This window comes from Naegleria gruberi (assembly GCF_000004985.1).
Source record: "Naegleria gruberi genomic scaffold NAEGRscaffold_30, whole genome shotgun sequence".
Taxonomy (NCBI): Eukaryota; Heterolobosea; class Eutetramitea; order Acrasida; family Naegleriidae; genus Naegleria; species Naegleria gruberi.
In genome coordinates, this window is record NW_003163297.1 from 246121 (window position 1) to 267122 (window position 21002).

The 21002-nt window shown below is 33.0% G+C and overlaps 9 protein-coding genes across 9 annotated transcripts; 5 read left to right on the forward strand and 4 right to left on the reverse strand.

The window, feature by feature from the left end:
- Positions 1-46: 46 nt before the first annotated feature.
- NAEGRDRAFT_68756 (uncharacterized protein) lies at positions 47-379 on the reverse strand (the record flags this gene model as incomplete). Its single annotated transcript, XM_002676089.1, has 1 exon — positions 47-379. The coding sequence occupies one exon, from the start codon at positions 377-379 to the stop codon at positions 47-49; it is 333 nt and encodes a 110-aa protein (XP_002676135.1).
- Positions 380-516: 137 nt separating this feature from the next.
- On the forward strand, positions 517-1181 carry NAEGRDRAFT_68757 (uncharacterized protein; the record flags this gene model as incomplete). The annotated part of the gene is made up of 2 exons (XM_002676012.1): positions 517-670; positions 739-1181. 2 exons carry the CDS (start codon positions 517-519, stop codon positions 1179-1181), a joined length of 597 nt encoding a protein of 198 aa, XP_002676058.1.
- A 267-nt stretch (positions 1182-1448) lies between these two features.
- NAEGRDRAFT_68758 (uncharacterized protein) lies at positions 1449-2201 on the forward strand (the record flags this gene model as incomplete). The annotated part of the gene is made up of 1 exon (XM_002676013.1): positions 1449-2201. One exon carries the CDS (start codon positions 1449-1451, stop codon positions 2199-2201), a length of 753 nt encoding a protein of 250 aa, XP_002676059.1.
- A 1020-nt stretch (positions 2202-3221) lies between these two features.
- On the forward strand, positions 3222-6420 carry NAEGRDRAFT_68759 (uncharacterized protein; the record flags this gene model as incomplete). Its single annotated transcript, XM_002676014.1, has 5 exons — positions 3222-5657; positions 5706-5863; positions 5907-6036; positions 6074-6085; positions 6139-6420. The coding sequence occupies 5 exons, from the start codon at positions 3222-3224 to the stop codon at positions 6418-6420; spliced, it is 3018 nt and encodes a 1005-aa protein (XP_002676060.1).
- Positions 6421-7265: 845 nt separating this feature from the next.
- NAEGRDRAFT_68760 (uncharacterized protein) lies at positions 7266-9725 on the forward strand (the record flags this gene model as incomplete). The annotated part of the gene is made up of 1 exon (XM_002676015.1): positions 7266-9725. The coding sequence occupies one exon, from the start codon at positions 7266-7268 to the stop codon at positions 9723-9725; it is 2460 nt and encodes an 819-aa protein (XP_002676061.1).
- A 2699-nt stretch (positions 9726-12424) lies between these two features.
- Positions 12425-14483, reverse strand: NAEGRDRAFT_80111 (uncharacterized protein). Its single transcript, XM_002676090.1, has one exon. It carries the CDS (start codon positions 14347-14349, stop codon positions 12472-12474), a length of 1878 nt encoding a protein of 625 aa, XP_002676136.1. The 5' UTR covers positions 14350-14483; the 3' UTR covers positions 12425-12471.
- A 1465-nt stretch (positions 14484-15948) lies between these two features.
- On the forward strand, positions 15949-17004 carry NAEGRDRAFT_49869 (uncharacterized protein; the record flags this gene model as incomplete). The annotated part of the gene is made up of 1 exon (XM_002676016.1): positions 15949-17004. One exon carries the CDS (start codon positions 15949-15951, stop codon positions 17002-17004), a length of 1056 nt encoding a protein of 351 aa, XP_002676062.1.
- Positions 17005-17783: 779 nt separating this feature from the next.
- On the reverse strand, positions 17784-18532 carry NAEGRDRAFT_68763 (uncharacterized protein; the record flags this gene model as incomplete). The annotated part of the gene is made up of 2 exons (XM_002676091.1): positions 17784-18135; positions 18387-18532. The coding sequence occupies 2 exons, from the start codon at positions 18530-18532 to the stop codon at positions 17784-17786; spliced, it is 498 nt and encodes a 165-aa protein (XP_002676137.1).
- A 513-nt stretch (positions 18533-19045) lies between these two features.
- On the reverse strand, positions 19046-20882 carry NAEGRDRAFT_68764 (uncharacterized protein; the record flags this gene model as incomplete). The annotated part of the gene is made up of 2 exons (XM_002676092.1): positions 19046-20557; positions 20610-20882. The coding sequence occupies 2 exons, from the start codon at positions 20880-20882 to the stop codon at positions 19046-19048; spliced, it is 1785 nt and encodes a 594-aa protein (XP_002676138.1).
- Between the last annotated feature and the right edge of the window lie 120 nt (positions 20883-21002).

The window sequence follows — 21002 nt, forward strand, 5'->3', positions numbered from 1 at the left end:
TTAACCATCAAATTAAAATAAATTAATTTATTTGGTAAGTATTAAATTATTGTTGAAATTGCTCTGGGTGTCTTTCTTTAAAATCTTCCAAAACTTTCAAAAAATCTACAAATCCCATTCTAATAATCTTTTCCGATTCTTGTTCCAATTCTTCAATTTCCTCGATGGTTTGATCAATTCTTGTTTTTTGAATCAAATCCTTGTTATTTTCTCCAATCTTGTGCATATAATGTTGAATTTCCTCTTCCGAAGGTTTTAAATTTACAAGATTTAATAATTCACCAATTTTTCTAACATCCACTGAACCATCGGCATGTTCATCAAAATTTGAAAAGGCCTGGATGAAAGAACCCATTTGTTCCTCATTGAATCTTGGCATTTTTTTAGATGGAAAAAGAAAGCAAGAACGAATCTTTCACTTGATCATTCATCATCCCGCCAAAATTAAATTTACAGTTGTTTCTGTTTTTCAATGTTTAAAAAATTCAATTTTAAAAAAAACAACAACATCAGAGAATGGCCTCAAAGAAAGGAACCTTTGGAAGTGATGGAAAAAGTTGGGCTGATAAGTATGACGCTGTCTCCCTCAATTCGATTTATAGAGAAACATTCCGTAAGGAATTACAACATCACAAATTAAAGGAGGACTATTCGACACATCCTAGTAAATGTATGTGTTGTATTAATTTAATTTAATAATAACCAGAGATGAACAATATTTACTTACAAATATAATAGTCGGAGTTGTTACAGATAAACCAAATAAGCGAGGAAAGAAATTCTTAGATAAAGATCAAGCTCTATTGGAGAGTATCTTTAATAGTCTTACACCAGAGCAAATTGAAAAGTTTGAACAAACAGTTGGAGAACCAGTTGACAATCTGATCGACACTAAAATCACACCAGAGAAGGAGGAAGAAATGATGAGAACCCAAAGAGAGGATCAAAACTTTTTAGAGACAAGGAAAAACCTCTCTAAAATACCTACCGATAGATTCCCAAAGCCACAAACCAGTTCTCAACAAGTAGGGTGGTTCCACAATCAAGATACAGCCATTAGAAGTACCACCAGTTTCAAACCAAAGAAGAGTTGTGAAGAAACACTTTTTGCTAATCAACTTGTTCAATTCAAAGCCAATATTAGAGAAACATCCAAAGGAAGTGCTCCACCAAAGAAGTAATGTAAATAAATTGTAAATAACAAGATTAATATTTTGTAATAATTGGAAATCAGTCCAACTCGTGGAATTAAATTGAAAATTAAAATTGAAAATTGAACCTTCGAAAAAAAGAAAATGATGAAATTATCAAAGGTGAACCTTGTAATCAATAATAGGTTTCCCATTTTGAATAGTATTAAAATAACAGATAAGAAACTTGATTTTCTTTCTCTACATCAAAAAAATAAAATCACAACACTAGCTAGTCTAATTGCATCATCATCAAACATGTCCTACAGTCAATCCAGCAATAATTCTTCCAATAGAGGAAGAGGAGGTGGTAGAGGTGGATATAACAACAAGGGAGGAGGCTTTTCAAATAATACACCAAGACCAACCCACTTCTTTGCAGTGAGAATTAACTCTCCACAAACTATCAAGGATTTAGTCGAGTGGCAACAATCAGTCCTCTCCGAACATGACTCACACTCGGAAGATTATGATTTGAGAGATTATTTAATAGAGAAGGAAAGAATGCACTTTACCTTGTTTGTTTTGACATTGGATACTCAAGATGATTTGAAGGATTGTATTACAGTATTCCAAAAATGTCAAGATGAATTGAAGAATATTGTAAAGAATAATTTGGAGGGTGGAAAATTCTCATTCAAATTGTCAGGAGTTCACACATTTGAGGATAAGGCATTTAAGAAGGGAAGAGTTGTCTTTACTGGACCAGAATTCAGTCATGAAAATGGAAGACAAACATTCCTTGATGTTTCTCAATATATCAATGATAAATTGAAGGAAAATGGATTAACAGTTGATAAAATCAATAATGAAATTCACTGTACCTTAGCCAAGACAAGTAAGGTCAAGAAGAATAATACTCCAAAATCATTCCCTGAATATGTATACAGACACCAAAAAGATACAGTCTTTGGTGATAATGAAATGATAACAGAAGTGTTACTCTGTAGAATGAAAGGACCTGGCTCAAGTGATGGATTCTATCATATTGAAGAAACTGTTCAAATCTAAATAAATTGTAAACTTGTGGTCAACCTTTTGTTAAAGAATATGTTCTGAATTTTATCTTAATCTAGATTGAATATTTGAAATAACGCTGTGAGGGTGGGTGAGTATTTCCAGTGTTGTGTTAAAAAAGTGCTCAAAAAGGAAGTTTAGGTTGAGACCAAAAAAGAGTTGTATTGTGACACAATGAGATCGTGAAGCTTTGAGAGAAGGCTCTCAATTCCATTCACTGGTATTTAAGAAAAAAAGAACAAGCACACTCGATGGCTGTCATGTTTGAGTGTCCAATTAATTGTTGGAGTTTTTATTGGGTTCATCATGTTATCTTGTCCATGATAAAAACTCTTGGATTTGGACACCTAGACATGACAACCATCTAAATAAATTAGAATTATAAAAAGGAACTATTATTTTACAGTCTTTTGAAAGTCCAAGGATTCGGAATCGTTGTTGTGATAGAGTTGTACCTCCAGAATTGAGTAATTAAAGATGAGAATGTACACGTCTTGCTCTCACTCAACAAACCTTAATTTTTGAGTCTGTTCTGCTCGAATTTAAGATTAGTTTTGCGTCCGCAGGGCAGGTGTTTGAGGTAAAAAAAAATCTTTTATTACGACAATAACGAATCTATTCAGATTCTCATAGTTGAGGTAAAAAAAAATGAATAGAGACGATTACTATGATCTCAGTAAAGAGGAACTTTTATCCTTACTTTCATCTCCCTTCAAAGAAGGAGGGATTGGGATTGAACATGAACAGCTAAACCAACTTTTTGAGTTTTGTGGTGGCTCTTTTTTAAATGTCATTGTGAAGAATTTAGAAATTGGGGATTGCCTGGTATATTTTCGTAAAAGATGATTTGATTCCAAAGTATTGGATCCAATACAACAATCACATTTTCAACAGATGAGAAATTTCCGTAGGAGTTTGATATTCATATTTATTGTAAAGGTTCTATTAGAAATGGATTGTTATCTGTTACATTCGCAAAATTTCCATATTGATAAGAAAGGACTAGTTAAAAAAATGAAAGGTTCCATTGTCTGTATTGTTTGTGTTGTGTTGTTGGTGTTGACGATTCAATATGAGAACAGCTTTGCATCTCTGACATCAAAACAACAACAATTAACACTCTTTCTAGATTCGAATAGTAATTTTATAAATTCTAATTGCTTGGAATCAACATTTCCTTGCTCTAATTTTACACAAATTATTCAAGCCACTAGGAATTTATTAAACGAAACTAACAAGCTCGATAATTTGGAAGTTTTGGTTAGAATTCGGGGGGAAATTACTACTTGTGATCATGTCATTAATTTTTCACAATTTACAACAAATTTCAAGTTGAGTTTAGTCTCATGGGATGTGAACAACCAATTCTCTATACCACCACGTCGGTGTGTTTTCATTGATGAAGATTCTAGTTCTATTAATGAACTCTATTTGGAAAATGGACACATAGAGATGGATTTAACAAATCGAGAATTTGATATAGTTTCGATTGTAAACTCTACAGGTGAAATGTATTTCAATACGAAAGAATTTTCATGTGATAGTTCAACGATTAACATAATCCTCAAAAATAGTGAAAACATTCGAATTAAGAATTCGAATATCGATATTAATTGTAAAGCAGGTACTCAATTTAATGATTTTAATGTGGAAAATTCAATTCTGATTATGAGTGACTCAGAAATTTCTAATTTTAACACATTCTCTATTAGAAATTCTATTTGGAAGTTGGAAAAAGTTAGTATCATCTATACTATCCGATTGAATCTTGGAGCATACGTTTCAATAACTGATTGTGAAATTATTGGAAGCAATGCCATGTTTGAAAATATTGACGTATTGGAAATGACAAGAATCAAGTCAAGAGAACTCGATCATTTAACAGATGAGGATAGTAGTGTCACTATCTTTACACTATTCAATATTCGCAATATTAAGGTTTCAACCAGTAATTTCACAGAAAACAAATTTGCAGGCAGCGTTTTTGATATACAAGGATGTTATCAAGTGGAATTCACTAATTGTAATTTTTACAATAATTTACAAAAAGAATTCATTAGGGTGAGAGCAGTTCAAGATACAGATCTTTCAATTAGTGATTCAAAGTTTTTTGATAATAGGGTTGCAAATGCTCTAATTAATCAGGAACCATATCAGTTATTATTATTTTACATCACTAATTGTGAATTTATGAGAAATTATGGTGGTTCAACCGGTTCAGTATTGAATCTCTATAGAAGTGATGTATATATTGAAACGTCAAGCTTTTCACATAATATGGCAATTAAGGGAGGAGCCATCTATGGATTGAACACTAAAACTCTAGAACTTAAAAACTCAAATTTTACAAATAATGAAGCAGATTATGGAGGTGCTATTTTTTTAGTTTACTCTCAACTCTACAAAGGAAATGCACTACATCTGATTAACAGTTTATGTGATGGAAATGTTGCAAATATTGCAGGTGGTTGTTTGTTCAGCAATGATAACTATTCAATGAAGTTAATTAAAGGAGTGAATAGAGCAGGATTTTATGGTAATACTTTGGCCTCTGGTTTGGTCGGATTGATTGTAGAATTGGAAGATAAGAATGGAAAGTATCAAACTGTTACGAATCAAACAATTAATGTGTTTCCTGGTGAATACATGAACTTTAGAATCATTTTATATGACATGTATTACCAGAAAACTTCAAAATTGAGAGATGGTGACTTGTTGATATCATTAGAAGAATCTCAATCATTCGTTATGCAAAGTCAAAATTTTGCAAATGGAAACGAAAGCATTCTATTGAGTAATACTCAAATTTTACTCAAGAATTCCAAACATTTTTTTAATTCCTCAACATTTTTAAGACTCAACATTCTCGGTATGGAAAGAATAATTCATTTGAACATTGTAGAATGTCCATTAGGATATTCAATGTCAAGAAATTCTGGAACTTTTAAATGTGAAATAATTCCACTTGAAATTATAATTCCATCAGCCATACTTGGAACAATATCCTTGATTATTATTTCGATTAGTTTGATTATTGGATCAGTTTACATTATTAGAAAATTGAAGAAATTGAGGAAACAAGAAAGAGCAGAAATGGAAATTCAGAAAAAGTTTACAGATAATAATTTCATATTTAACAATTCAAATTCTGATGTGTTATCTGAATTACATGTTCCATTGATAGAATCTTCAAAAAGCAATCAATCATCTTACCAATACACAATACCAATTTCGGATATTAACATAATTTCAAAAATAGGAGAAGGAACAAATGGAATAGTTTATAAAGGAAAATGGCAAAGGACTGATGTAGCCATAAAACAACTGAAGACTTCAGAAGAGGATAGTGAGGAATTTGAAAGAGAAGCCATTTTAATGAGCTCATTGAGACATCCTTCAATTGTCAGTTGTTTTGGAGTCTCTCTGACACTCAATAGCAAGTATATGGTGGTAAGTTTTCTGATTTTTCGATTAAAGTTTAAAACGAATTTATAATAGGTTGAATATTTGGAAAATGGAAGTTTAGATAAAGCTCTTTATAATTCTAGAATTGGAAGAGAAAAATTACTATTCGAAACCAAGTTGAATATTCTATTCGATGTTGCCAAAGGAATGGTCTATCTTCACTCCATCAATCCTAACAAGATTATTCACAGGTGAGTTGATTGGAAACAATTTTTATGATTAATTTCCATTTAGAGATTTAAAACCAGGAAATATTTTGCTTACCAAAAATATGAATGCAAAGGTTGGAGATTTTGGATTGAGTAAAATAGTCTCGAATAACACTGCAACCATGACTACAAACGTTGGAACTTTGTTGTATATTGTAAGTTTAGTTTCATTATTTGAAATTTTCTAATAAGAAAAAGGCCCCTGTAAGTTAATACTATTTTGAAATTTTAAATTTAGGAATGATATTTTATGATAGGAATTATTATCAAGTTATCACAAAGGTCAAACAACAAAATTAGATGTTTATTCGTTTGGGGTAATCATGTGGGAAATTTTATTCGAAATAATACCATTTTCAAACGAACTTTCAGATGTGAACACTCCATTTGCAATGTGTCCACTCTTTCTTTTGATAATTATCATTGGAATACTAAATAGAATCATGACAAGACAGAGAAATGTCAAAATTGATGAAATGATTGGAGTAAATATTGAATCGGGACAGATGGTTGTGTTTGGGGTGATGGTTGGCTCGTAATTAAGGGCTCCTAATTGAAATAATAGAGGATGACATGGTGAAGTAATGTTCAACTGAGATGTGTTGAGAAGTGACATTTTTTTTTGAATCATTTTAGTTATCTCTGTAAAATTAATGGGATCTATCCTTAAGAGATATCTCAATTGACCTCAATGTAATAGTATAAATGGATTGCCCAAATGAATTCATACAAGAAAATTTTACCAATAAGGAAATTCAAAGATTTGGAACTGAACTAATTTCAAATTGTTTGAGGGAGTATATAGAATTGATGAAATTATGTTGGCACACCAATCCTAATGAAAGACCTGAATTTATACAAATTTCTGCAAGTTTAGAATCCATAATTGATTTGTTAACAGGGAATTAAACGTTATCTAAATGATTAATTATTACAACTAGAAACATCTTGTAATAGTTAACTATTATCTTATTTATTATTTACACCAATAAAATCATCAAACAGATCAACACAAGAAGAGTATTAATGAAACTATTGTTAACACAGTTACAACTTCAATTCTCTCCACAACATCATTTGAATTTGTTAATTTTTGAAATCTAGCAGGTAATCTAATAGAGACATAATAATTTATAAATTCCAAAGCAGCATTTCTATCCAAGGAATTGATGTTTATTGATATCAAAAAGCTACGATAATCGCAGAAATCAAGTATGAACCATCGCAAGTATTTATTCAAGACTTGATTGGGGAAGCAAATTTAAAATTGTATTCTAGTGATATCTATCAATGCTGAATTTATGCATTTCCTAATCCTCTTTTCCGCCTTAATTCAAATATATCATTAAGTTCATCCAAGATATGAGATTTCTTAGGAAAAAAAATGAAAGAACTCGACTTTTCAAAGAGTATTTTCATCATCACGATATTATTATTATTAATTCTTCATCATTTTGAATACTATTCTAATCAAGGAGGGTTCGTGTTGGGGGCTGGTGTTGTTCGTACCCTTGTTGGTAGTATGAGAGGATTGGATAAAGTATTAGCCACTCAAACTTCTCTTAATCTTCCCTCGAGTATCACTCATGAAGATGCGAACGGTGAATACTATATTTCAGAGTCTTACATGGGGGTGATATGGAGAGTATTCAATAATGGGACAATGGTAAGATTTGCAGGAACAGGTTTTCAAGGATATAATGGAGATGGAAAATTGGCTTTAGAGACAGATTTGAATTATCCAGGAAGTTTAATGATGTATGATGGAGAGCTATACTTTTCCGATCTTTCCAATTATTTAGTTAGGAAGGTTGATAGGAATGGCTATGTGAGAACAGTGGCTGGTTCAATTAAATCATATGGATATGCTGACAATGTCCTTGCAAATGAAACAAATATTTATCCCACTGGGATTTATGTTACAAAATTGGGAGAAGTTTTAATTGCTGATTCTTCCATTCACAGAATTCGAAAGGTGCTAAATAATGGAACGATAATAACGATTGCAGGAAATGGAAAACAAGGTTATAACGGAGAAGGTTTATCTGGTTTAGATTCTGCACTTAAGGAACCATATTCTGTAGACATGGACTCTGATGGAAACATCTATTTTGCAGATAAGGGTAATTCTATAATTCGAAAAATATTAGCATCCAATGGAGCAGTGATAACAGTTGCTGGAAACGGAACTAAGGGATATTTTGCAAATACTATTGATGCCTTGTCTTCTCAACTTGATACTCCAGTCATGGTGACTGTAGGTAAGAATGGAGAATTTTACATTGTGACTGGTAATTTAATAAGAAAGGTTTCTAGTGATGGATTAATTTCTACTGTTGTAGGAACTGGGGCTACAGGTCCTTTTGAAGATAATATTCTAGCCGTCAATGCCACCTTGGGTATTCCTTCGGATGTGAAGATTAGCAGAAATTCAGAGTTGTTGATAGTGGATACTTTCAATTATAGAATTAGAAAAGTTCTTTTGAATGGAACGATTCAAACAATTGCAGGAAATGGATTCGACCGATTCAATGGAGACGGATTACAAGCAAAGGACACATTACTAAATAGCCCATCCTCTTTAATTGTAAACCCAGATCAAAGCTTGTACATTGTTGAGAGAGATAATCAGAGAATTAGAAAAGTTGATCCAAACGGAATTGTGTCAACTTTTATTGGTACTGGAAAGAGAGGCTTTAATGGTGATAGGTTGGCTTTGGACGTGCAATTGTACAATCCTACATCTATCTCTATTGATTCGAATGGAACAATTTGGTTCTCAGAGGCCAATAGCCATCGAATTCGTAAATTATTAAGCAATGGAACAGTGATAACAGTGGTTGGGTCCACCACTGGAAGTACAGCTGATGGTCCTGCATTGCAAACAAAACTCACAATTCCAAACGGCATCGGTTTTGACTTGGATGGATCTCTATTAATTGCTGACAGATATAATCACAGAATTAGAAAGTTATTAAGTAATGGGACTTTAATTACTATTGCAGGAACAGGTGTTTCTGGAAAGGGAGGTGATGATATTCTAGCCACTAATTCCTCCTTGAATCAACCTTCTGGAGTTTGTACCATGCCAAATGGTGACATTCTAATTGCTGATAGAGCCAATCATCAAATTCGTCGTCTGTTTGTTAATGGCACTATCAAAACAATTGCAGGAACAGGCAGTAGTGGGTATAATGGAGACGGTTTACCAGCAACAAGCTCCACACTTAATTATCCTCAAACGGTTACAATGTTTCATAATGAAATTTATATGGTTGATACTTCTAATAGTCGAATTAGAAAGATACTCAATAATGGGACAATGATTACTATTGTTGGCAATGGAATAAGAGGTGACAGTTTGGATGGATTAGATCCACTTGAATCTAAATTGAAATCACCCTATCATGTCACCTTTGATTCTAGAGGAAGAATGTACATTTCTGATTACTCGAATCATAAAATTAAGGTTGTCGATTTCAATTCAAGCCCAGAAACCAATACAACTTTCAATAATAGAACATTACCAAGCACTGATAGTAATACTACATCTGCAATCAGTAATTCAACCTTAAACAATAATTCGACAAATTTATATAATAGTACAGTGATTGGAAATAATAGTCTACCAAATAATGGATCTCTCATTCCATCGACTAGTAATAGTACAATAGTAACACCAACATCGAATCATTCTTTCACAAGCATACCAATTAGAAACAGTACTTTTGTTTCACAATCTCAAAAAAGTTGCATTCCAACAAAGTGGTTGGTTCTTCTTCTGTTCGTAGCATTCTTATTGACAACAAATCCACAAGATTATGACAATAAAAATGTTGAATAAAATCAAATATTGACAATTGACGGATCCAATGGTGTATCACTTGCGATTGAAGGCATGATAGATGTTGGAGTGCTCACCTGTTGATCGATTTGGATCGATTCATTCCATTCCTTGTAAGAAGAAGTCAACTTTAATCTGCCAAAGGTATCATTCACATTTCTAATGACGTCTGCAATAACAAAATCAAACTCCTTGATAAAATCTGGATTTTGGAATAGTTGAACAGTCCATTCTTCTTTTGTTTTTTGAATCCACTTGGAAAAAATCTGTTTTGAACCATTAGAAACATTCACACAAAGAGGAGCTCCTTCAGTTATATAGGTTTCGAACAATTCACAACACAGTATCTCCCTCACTCTCCCCAAATCTTCCTCCCTGACATATTCTCTCAGAATTGGTGTCTTTTCCTCGTCATTATGCTTACATTCGTATAAAGAAGAATACACCTTCTCAACATCTCCAATAAATGCAACATTCTCAATAGAAAACTCGTGCTTTGAAAATTGTCTCAACAATTCAAATCCATTTTCATCAATATACACCTGAGTAAACTCCTTCCCAAACAACTCAAAGATTGGTGAATCCATTCGTATATTACATCTCATTCGAATATTTGTTCCAGCATGAAACTCTTCCTTCTTTTGCCTTTTCAACTTGAAACTCTCTCGCAAAGTCATTACTGTTACAAATCCTCCACCAACACCAAAGATTTCCAAAAGCAAAGCCACGCACTCAATTGGTAAATTAAAAAATGGAGAAATGAAAAAGAAAGGTGAAGCCCTTTCGTCTATCAAATGTTCAATTCTACCAGTTTCTATTTGAGCAAAACCTCTCAGTATCATCATTATAATATACAGAAAAGCAAACACAATTTGAATAACCATCTCAAATCGAAAGTATAACGGATCATTTTTAAAAAAGTATTGAATTAGTCCATTCTTTCGAATAAGCATTTTTCTATTGAAATACATGTCAATAAGGAGAGTGATTAAGGCAAACACTGTAGCGAATACTATTGAAATAACGGCTAACACCTGGGCTACTGTAATAAAAACAGATAGATCTGCAACAAGTAAAAGTGGTGATAAAACTCCCAAAGCTGCGAGAGTTGTCAACAATATTGAAATCTTGACGAAGATTCTAAGTTTTGTCGACTTGGACCACTTCAGGGATGTTTTGGTGTGATCATTATTTGTGGAAGTAATTGTGGAAGTAATTGTGGAAGGACTCGAGGTAGGAGAAACTATTTGAGAATTCGAAAGGTTTCCAATATTTGAAAAATCCATCCTACTAAACCTTTTCACCAAACTCTCATCCATCACTTTCATATCTCGTATCGATTTTCTCTTAATATCACAATAGACCTGATTATACACCTTCCTATTATAGAAAAAAAAAAGTGAATTTGTAAAAAATAGAATGAAAACTATTCCACAAATTATCACTGGTAGATACAGAATCATTAAAATGTAATCTTCCCCGTTGAAATAATAATATAAATCCTTTGCTTCATTTGCTAAAATGTGAGCTACTACTATATATGGAACGAAATGTCTGGTTGACCTAGGTTTCGTATTATGGAAATAAATAGTGAATGGAGTAAGAATGAGTAAAACTAAAAATAAGATAATTGTCGTTAATAGACCTAGAATGTAATGTGCAACAGTTGCAACTTTTTGTAAAGTCAATCTATTGTCAATTAGTTTATCAGATAAACTAAATTCTGACGAAACTTGAACGAATTCAGGTCCTTCTTGGTAAGACGAATCTAATGGAAACTTCATTTGCTTTCTATATTTGCCAACGAATGCATTAACTCTCAATTTGGAAGAATCCAAATCAACAAATTTACAACCTGATTCCTTTTCCAAATTAGTTACTCCAAATAAATTGTTCAAATTGATTTGGAAATATAATTCAGTTCCATACAATCTTCGTGTACAATTATCTGCCCGATAAACAAATTCGTCTTGTTTCGTATTTGATTCATAACTTGGATTCACTATTGAACCATTCACAAAATAGGTTGAATTAACAATAAATTCTTGATCCCTTAATAGAATTGACTCGCCACTAATATTCATCCTTGCATTCATCTCGAAACTATTCAACGAATCCAAATATTGATAAGCAATCATCCATCTATTCGAAATATACCATGTTCCATTAAATTGAAAATCCAGAGAAACTCCAAACATTGTCTTGTGTAATATATTTGCTGTAACAGCAATCAGTACCATTTGAATGTAATGAGTCGTTTCATTTTCCTTGGAATGAGACGAAACTAATCTCCATCGCCCAAAAACATTAGGTTTCATTGGAAAGTCATGATATTCAGCTAAATTTTCGTGACCTCCCCTGACTGACTGGCATTGGAGCCACAACATCATAAGCGTTAATATTCCAATTCGTGAAAGAGTGCCAAGTTTCCAATGCTTGTTTGTTATCTCCATTTTTTTCTATTTCTTGTTTTTTTGAAATTGGAATAATGCAGTCACGTAACACATATGTTGTGTATTATCATTTGGTTACATCTTTGTCATTTATCTCCACTCATGAATGGGTTTGTTTGGAGTTATGCAAGGTGTTGGTTGCATATTTGAAGAAAATCTCTGTAATAAAAATAGGAAATGAGCATTGCAGTAATTGAGAATATCTCTTGACATAAATAAGAATTTTTAAACTTTATCTCAGAATATGGCAATAAAGTACAGAAACTCGGCTTTTTAAGGTTTATTTACAAAATTTAATCGGTCACAACTGAACGAGGAGGGAGAGAAGGCCCATTAAATTCATAAAATACATCGGTCAATGTGATATTTTCAGCATTAATTTCTGCCATTCTAATGACCTTTGTATTAGTCTTGTTACAGACCATTTGGATTGGAATGTGAATCTTCATGGATGATTTCTTAGAGGCCTCAAAGTCCTTTGTACTGAATTCATATCCTGTATCAGGAACACCTGCAACCAGAGGATACAGATATGGACAGAACATGTGTAAATCTGGCTTATCAGATGGAATGTTATGCTCAGAAGGAACATAGACTGTTGCCCTTTCATATTTGTGTTTCTTTTCCTCAATTCTCTTACTTAGCATGGTTGGCCTAGTGAGCACTGAAATTTGTTTGGAATTGTTGTGTCTTTGAGAAGTTACACTCTTCTTCTTATTTGGTATTGGAGAAGCAGATGTGGAATTGTCATAATTTCTGATATGAGATGCTTCTGAAGCATTTTGCTTTGGATTTTGGTAGGAGAAGGAAGAGAAGTGTCTCTTAAGCTTTGAAGGATAAAAGACATCATAGCTCATCATGCCATCTGGGTTGAAATCTTCTTCGAGTGATTCACCCATTTCCATGGTATTTTCAACATAGATTGGCTCAGGGAGGTTTTGATTTACAGAGTGAGAGGAGGTAGCATGTGTTGGGAGAGACTTAGACCCCACACTTTCAACGTTGCGAGGGGTTGTACGAGAAACATAATTAGGAGCTTGTTCATAGTTTGACCCATTGATTGACAATAAACCTCTAGCCAAACGTCTAGCAGTTTTTTGTTCAGATTGTGGTGATTGTGAAGAGGAGGTAAAGGATGTCTTGGATGATGAATTATAGTTGAATGACCCAGTGAGGAAGGTGAAAATTGTAAAAACAAATAAAATTCCCAAAATTATTACTGCAGATCTCATGATAGTATTTCTCTTTCTATTATCAGGATTAGAATTATCTGTTGTAGACATGGTATAGCTAGAATAGACAACAGCTAATTGAGATTGAAGATAGTGATTTTCATGAACTAGTTTTTCGTTTTGTTCTTTGAGTGATTTGATGGTAACTTGTGCCTCGTCGAGCTTTTTTTGAAGACCATGATTTTCATCTCTCAATGTTTCCAATTCCTTCTTTTTTCTGTCTCTGGAGACCTTGGCTGTATATCTATTTCTGAGTTTCTTCTTTTCTTCCTTTTGTTGTTCTGTCAAATCTTCTGCATTTTCCAAGGCGAGTAATCTTTTCATGTCTGCATCAATTTCCTCAGCATCTCTTTTTCTTGCATTATTAGCATTCGATTTTTTTCTTGCCTTTTCCTCATCACTTTCAGAACCAGATGAAGTTTGCTTGGAAGTTTTACTGTCTGATGATACCTTCTTCTTCTTTCTAGCAGGTGCCTTCTTCTTGGTTGCTGTAGTGCCACTTGATTGTCCACTTGTTGATGATTGATCTGTTGTTGTTGTTTGTCCACCAGTAGGAGACAATGAATTACTACTCACGGACCCTGTCATGAATTGTGTAGGTGAAGTATTGAATGCACCAAAGAATGCATTCGAGAACATGGATGGATGCATAGCATTCTGTAACACAGCTGGATAGTTATTGTTAAACATTACAGGAATAATAGGACCTGTTGTGGTTGGAAAGGTAACTGAAGGATTTTGATTATCTGCTGACATCGGATTATAAAAATCAAATGTGCCCATGTCTGATGGCATGCCATAGAAAGCGTTTACATCTACCACTGTTGGCTGTTGTTGTTGTTGAATATCGGATGTTGTTTGTTGTTCATCCTCACCAAGAAGTGATGTAAAATCAAAATCTTCATCCCCTCCCGAGAGAAGTGTTTCATAATTGTCCATTGTAGATCTCAAATAATAATTATTCTTCTACAATTCTTTTCTTCACTAAATAGTGTTGCCGACTGGTACCACCACGCACAAATTATTGTAGTAGTAAAAATTTCAGAGAGAAGTCTCTGGGTGATGAAGAAAATTGGCCGTTAAGTAAATTTTTTTAAAGAAGAAATTGCTGAGGGTCATTTTTGATGAAGGCTTTGATACAACATGTTCCAGAGCGAAAATGGCTCACTATTAGGTATGGTTGAACACGTGTTTTCTTCTTGCCAAGTCAATACACTATTTTTATAAATTGATATGGAAGAGGCTTGGAAGGAGGATTTTCAAGGAAGAGAGAATATACATTCTTTGAACGTTGCCAAACTATTGAAAAATACGTGTTTTTTTTGAAGGCTATTTGCCTTTTTGTAATATTGATTGTATTTAATATTTAAATGTACAGAAATATATTGAAAGATTACAACATTGCCATAGATGGTTCTATTTAAAAAAATAACCAAATGGAAAATTGAGATTATTAAAAAATGTCTGAAAATCCAACATCGACTAAAACCTCGCGAGAAGAACACATTTTCAAATCGGAGGATGAAATCCAAACCAATTATTGGTTCATCATTGATGGCATGGTTGTCGATTTTTCGGATTTTCTGTGGGGACATCCAGGTAAGAGTTTCATCATTATCATTTGATCCTATTATTTTGTCATAATCATCTTGATGCTGATGATGTGATTATTGGAATATTTTAATGGTTACATTATTTTCCTTATTTATTATAATTTGTCAAAATGATGACGATTTGATTTAATTGTGATGATGATGATAATTGTTTGGGGTGATCTTTGGAAAATATCATGAAATTCATTTGTTGCTCCTCTCCATTTCATAATTCTTAATTGGATGTTGAAAAATTGTCCTTATAACTTTCTGTTATTGAACTTTGAAATGAATTACATTGTTATTGTAACTACAATTTAATATATTTAGGAGGACCTTCTTTTCTTAAGGAATGGAATAAAAAGGATGCCACTCAGAAATTTAAGTATTTTTCACACTCTGAAAGAGCTTGGGAAATGGCACGTGAGATGTCAATTGGAAGACTTGAAAAAAAGGAATAATTGGAATGCTCTTCATCATTCGAATAAACTAGGATTAGTGACAACTATTTCAGTTTATTCCTTTTGACACTAAGGTGATGGCTATCGTTTTATTTGAAAAAGGCAATCATGAGAGGGATGCAGACAGGATGCTTCATTCCATTACAAACAGAGAGAATCGTCCAGTGTGCTGTATCAGAAATGATTTAAGGTCGTTGCTGTTGTTGAGCTGTTAGAAGTCACCAATTTGGGTGATTGTAGCTATTGAAAATGATAAGTTATTGTTCAGTTAAGCGAATACCCTAATGCACTATCCATAGACGAAAGTGTTGCCTCCATTCTAGTGCAATATTTTGAAAAGATATCAAAGTTTGAAAGACAAGTGACCACTCACTTTAATGAATCTTTAAAGTGATGTTTCACCATGTTGTGGATACCCTACCGAAATACAAGATAGAAACCATGTGTCAGCATCAACACTTTAAAAACCTTAAAAAAACAAAAAGATGAATCCTGCTTTCGTTTCCTTTCGAACACAACCAAAATTTGGTCAGACATTAATTCCCATTGAGATTCGTTGTGGATTCTCCCAGCTAGTCACGATTTTGAATTATAATCCACATGAGCCACAAACTGTTTCGACATGTGTTGCATGTGTTTCGAATAGTACTCAAGAAGTAACAAACTCTTACAAGCAACATTCGCATGCGAATTACCTCAATACCACATGTTACAATTCCATTCCACAATTTGCTGTCCAACATGGGAAGGAACAATGTCTTTCGAAACGAAACGAAACTAATCTTTATCCACCTTCTCTTCACTATGAATGTGATAAACTCTATCAACGTTACCTTGAAACAACCCAATGTAAATCCAAACCGCCACCAATTGACAATTTCATTGAGGATTCTTCAAAAAACGAGTCCACCAAATCAGTTGACAACCCTTTCAGTTTAGAGTTGGATTGTGAAGAGCTGTTCGCTTTTTGTAATGCCAATGGGCACGTTTCTAATTGTGATGTGGGCATGTCTCAAAATGAAACTGATGGGGAGCCATCGTTTCGACCATTTTCAGATACAGATTCTAATAACATGTTTTCATTTTCACCTCATACAATTGTACAACTAACAACAGAAACTAATGATTCAGATGCAATTCCATCAGAAATAACAACTAGTGTTGGAACAATCCTAACAAAACATTCTTCCAACCGTGTTTCGAATAAGAAAAAGAATAAGAGAAAACGACCATTGAGTGCTCAAAGTCTAAAATTGAACAAGAAGGTGAAACCTAGCTCTACATTGAACTCGAGTCAAATTACTTGGCATCACGTGAGTATTGACTCCAAGATGAATCAACAAGAGAATACTTTCGTATACGAGAATTCGTTTAACATGTTCGAAACTTTCTCACCAGCAAATAATCCTTCACCAATTACTACACCATCCAACTCAGCTAATACATCACAAGAGTTTTCTTCAATAATCATTGAAACACCAGAAAGTATTTCAAAGAAAATGAAAAGAGGAAGACCAAGGAAAGATTTTCAAATTGAATAGACTAAACTATTCTTTACAATTCATCTCAATAACAACATTAATGTTATTGCAACGCTTTGCACAAAGTTCAATAAATGCAAAACGACCATAATCCAAATAGATGCATCAAATGTCATCAGACGATAATCACATCAAAAAATGAGTTCAAGCGCCAACAATCACCCAGCCGTTGGTCTTTTCTTTTCTTCCTTCCTCTCCCTCTTTATCTTCTTGTAAGTAATTCTGCCACCTTTCATGCCAACCATCAACATAGAATGATGGGCGGATTTATTGTTCTCTTCATCTTTAACGTTACCAAGTGGATGGCGAATAAGAAAAATCTCGGAGGAGTTACTCAGTACCCTGATGAATATTTGAATTGGTTCTTATTTGGAGCAGTTGCTGTGTTTTTCTGTTGGGGTGCTTCGTGTATTGTTGTTTATAAGAATTTGAGATCGTGTATTACTTTTATGAGACTTGAAAAAGTCAGTGCCTAAAGTGTTTAGTTGGAATGAAACGAAACACATAAATTTTCTACTACCTATTGTTGATGTAAAATATATTGAATTGATTAAATGAATAATTCCTTTATTGTAATAATCTGAAGTAAACTATTTAGTAATTATTATTGAATCAATCCATAACTGTTCTATAGAATAATTTTTATGTGAATTTTTTAAAATTTATTTCAAAAATTGAAATTGTGAATGAAATACAGAGGTTTTTGGTGATAGAAACAATAAGTCTGTATTTCCTTTGTGGTGTGAGTGTGAAATCGTCCTCTTCATATATAAACAAAATTACTTCTTCATTCCTTCAATTCTCTTCTTGAAAGCAGTCATGGTTCTTGGAAGACCAGTTCCAACCAAAAAGTCTCTCAAAATTCCAGGAACCCAAATGTTCAATTCAATATTTACAGAATATGTGGCTTCAACGTTACCATTACCCAAATCGACCAATGTCCAACAACCTCTATTCTTGGCAAATGGACCATGATCAGTTTCAACCCATGAAAATCCGTTATCACCATCGACTCTAAGTCTGAGAGTATATTCAGTGTTGATAATACCACCAACTGAAGCCTTCCAGAAAACATCAAAGGTTCCGTCTTCATTATCCTTGGTCTTTCTAGCTTCCACACATCCTTCAATGCTAAATATTGTCAATAATGTAATAATTAGATTTTGATTATTATTATAATTTTACACGAGTCATCACATTGTTAAATAATATTATTAATATTAATAATTAACGAAAATTGTCCGGTTATTCATCACCAAGAAATATAATTAATAATAATAACAACAAATATAATATGTTAAGAATATAATGTTATGAATCATCATCATCAACACCAAAATAACAAAGTAAACAACCCACACTTCAACAATCAAAACACTTACAATTCAGTATACTTTTCACAATTAGAAATAACATCCAAACATTCCTTAACGGTAACTCCTTCAAAAACAATCTTTTCAGTGGCACCTCCACCCAAACCGCTGCTTTCCTTCTTTTCTTCCTTTCCTCCCCAGATCCAATTCAACATTTTTTTTAGATTCTCAAATAAATCTACTTGGTGGCGCATTTATCGTTGTTTGGAAAAAAGCTAATAGAGCGCATTGTGGATTTTTGCATGGAGCTCTTGGCAAATGTTGTTTTGTGCGCGTTACAACGGAGGACTTTGATGATAAGCGATGATGTAAGTGTTACCAACAGCTTTTTGAGAGAAGTTTGTTGAAGTGGGTTGTTGGTTGACTAGTAAGGGAGATAGGTAAGTTCTATTTTGAGAATTGCTTTGGAAGGATTTTAGGAAGTGAAATGAACAGATTGAAGGTTTCGAAAAAAGGTGATGAATTGGAAAGTATTGATATTCGAATGTAAAGTGTTCCTTAATTGATCTCTTTTGAAATAAATTCAAATCATCAATAATTCCAATTATAGATATTTCTATAAAATATTTTGTCCAGTTAAGATTTTGGAATACTATAGTATTAATAATAAATAAATTTGTATATTATTGATATAATTTCCTAGATTTCTTATTTTCTTAGGTTTCTACTTATCTTCTATTGTTGTTGGAATAGTATTTCTTATTGTTTGAATTCTTCTTATTCTTATTATTATTACGATCCTTCGAGTAGCTTCTTTGAGAGTATTCCTCTTCCTCATCTTCATGATAGTGACGATTATTGTCATTATATCTTTTATCATATCTATCATCGTCTTGATATCTATCATTATCTTGATATCTTCTATTATTGGATTTGTAATTGTAGTTATTATTATTTCTATTATTCCTGCTATTACTATTATTATTGTAATCTCTATCTTGTTGTGATTGACTATAATTATTAGATCCCTTATATTTCTTATTCTTTTTAAATTTCTTCGAGGAATTTTGAGAGACATTCACATGAATATATTCATCCTCAGAGGCACTATTAGCTTGATCAAGCTTTCTCTTCTTTCCACCTTCCTTATGTTCTTTCAGCTTGGTAAATACCTTATTGAGCTGTTCCTTTCTACCTGAATAATCTGCTGGAAGGGCACCTCCATAGAGAAATTCATCACTCACCTTGCCAATATCCTTGGAATGAACTTTGTTTTCTGGAGTGGCACACTTGTATGATTCCAATTCATGTGAGGTTAATTTTCTCCTTGTTCGTTCAGAGAGTTTTATGGCCATATCTCCCATATCTAGAGCATTGTTCCAAGCAGTATTTCTATCACGAGATCTCGTATGTCTTGGGTCGATTGATTCGTAAAATCTTGAATCATTCGATTTGAAACTTTCCTTATTAAGCTCAATTTGGTCATAGTCAATTGGGAGAGTGCAATCACGAATAATGTGACCAACACCTAGGCAATTATAGCAAATCTTGTTAGAGTTTGGTGGTTTGTCCTCAATTTTAGGTTTTTCTACATCAATTTTTAAAGTTTTCAAATAGTTGGCATCGAAATTAATCTTCTCGGTGGCAAAGAGAGGATTGGCCTCTATAATACCAGAGCATAGCGTTACATTTTCCCTTTTTCTTCCCTTCTTTGAATGATTAATATATTCTTCATCTAATAATTTTTGAATCTTGTCAATTAAATTGTGCGAAACATTTGTGAAAGATATTGAAATAGTTGATTCCTTTTCAGAGCTAGAGCTAGTATTTTCCGAAGCAGAGTTTTTTCTAAATGTTCTAATAGGTGCTTTTTCTGCACTTGGTGTAATTGCTAGTGTTGGTGTCTTGTTTGCCAACAAGTTGACCATTTCCGTTGTTGCAGAGAATGATGATGGTTGTTCTTCCTCTTCTCCTTCTTCTTCTAAATTTACTGTACAAGTTGAAATTGTTTTATCGGGAATAATACTTGGTTGAACAGATTCCTCTTCCTCCTCCTCTTCTTCTTCATCACTCTCAAACCCAGTATCTTCCTGTTGACTCTGTGAATCATCAATCATAATCACATCCTCTACTATCGATTCTTCCAAATCTTGTCTTGTTGGTGATTCCTTTTCCACATTATTTTCTTCCACTCGATCATTTCCATCATTATTGTTATTATGATTATTAATTTCTTTTTCCTCCTCATTATTATTATCACGATCACTGATGATGATTATTATTATTACTAACAACAAGAGCACTAATTGGTGTTATCAAGTCCTCCTCCTCATCATCAATATTAATCAGTGATTGAGTTTTCTCCACTTGTATCGGAACTTCCTTATCATTTACACCATCATCATCATCATCAAATATATTACTATTTAATTGTAGTGATAAATTGTCTCCAATGGTTGGCACTGTCGATGATGGTGTTGCACAGGCACTCATTTGTGAATCAAGAACTTCTACCACCTCAGGAATACTATCCGAAATGATAATTGCATGTTGTTGATCTGTCATTTTTTTTTCAAATTAAATTTAATATATTTACATAATTAAATTCTTACAATTAATTTCAATTCCAATATCAAATTAATTCTTTACAAAATTAGAATATTTCTATTAGAATGTGAACCACAA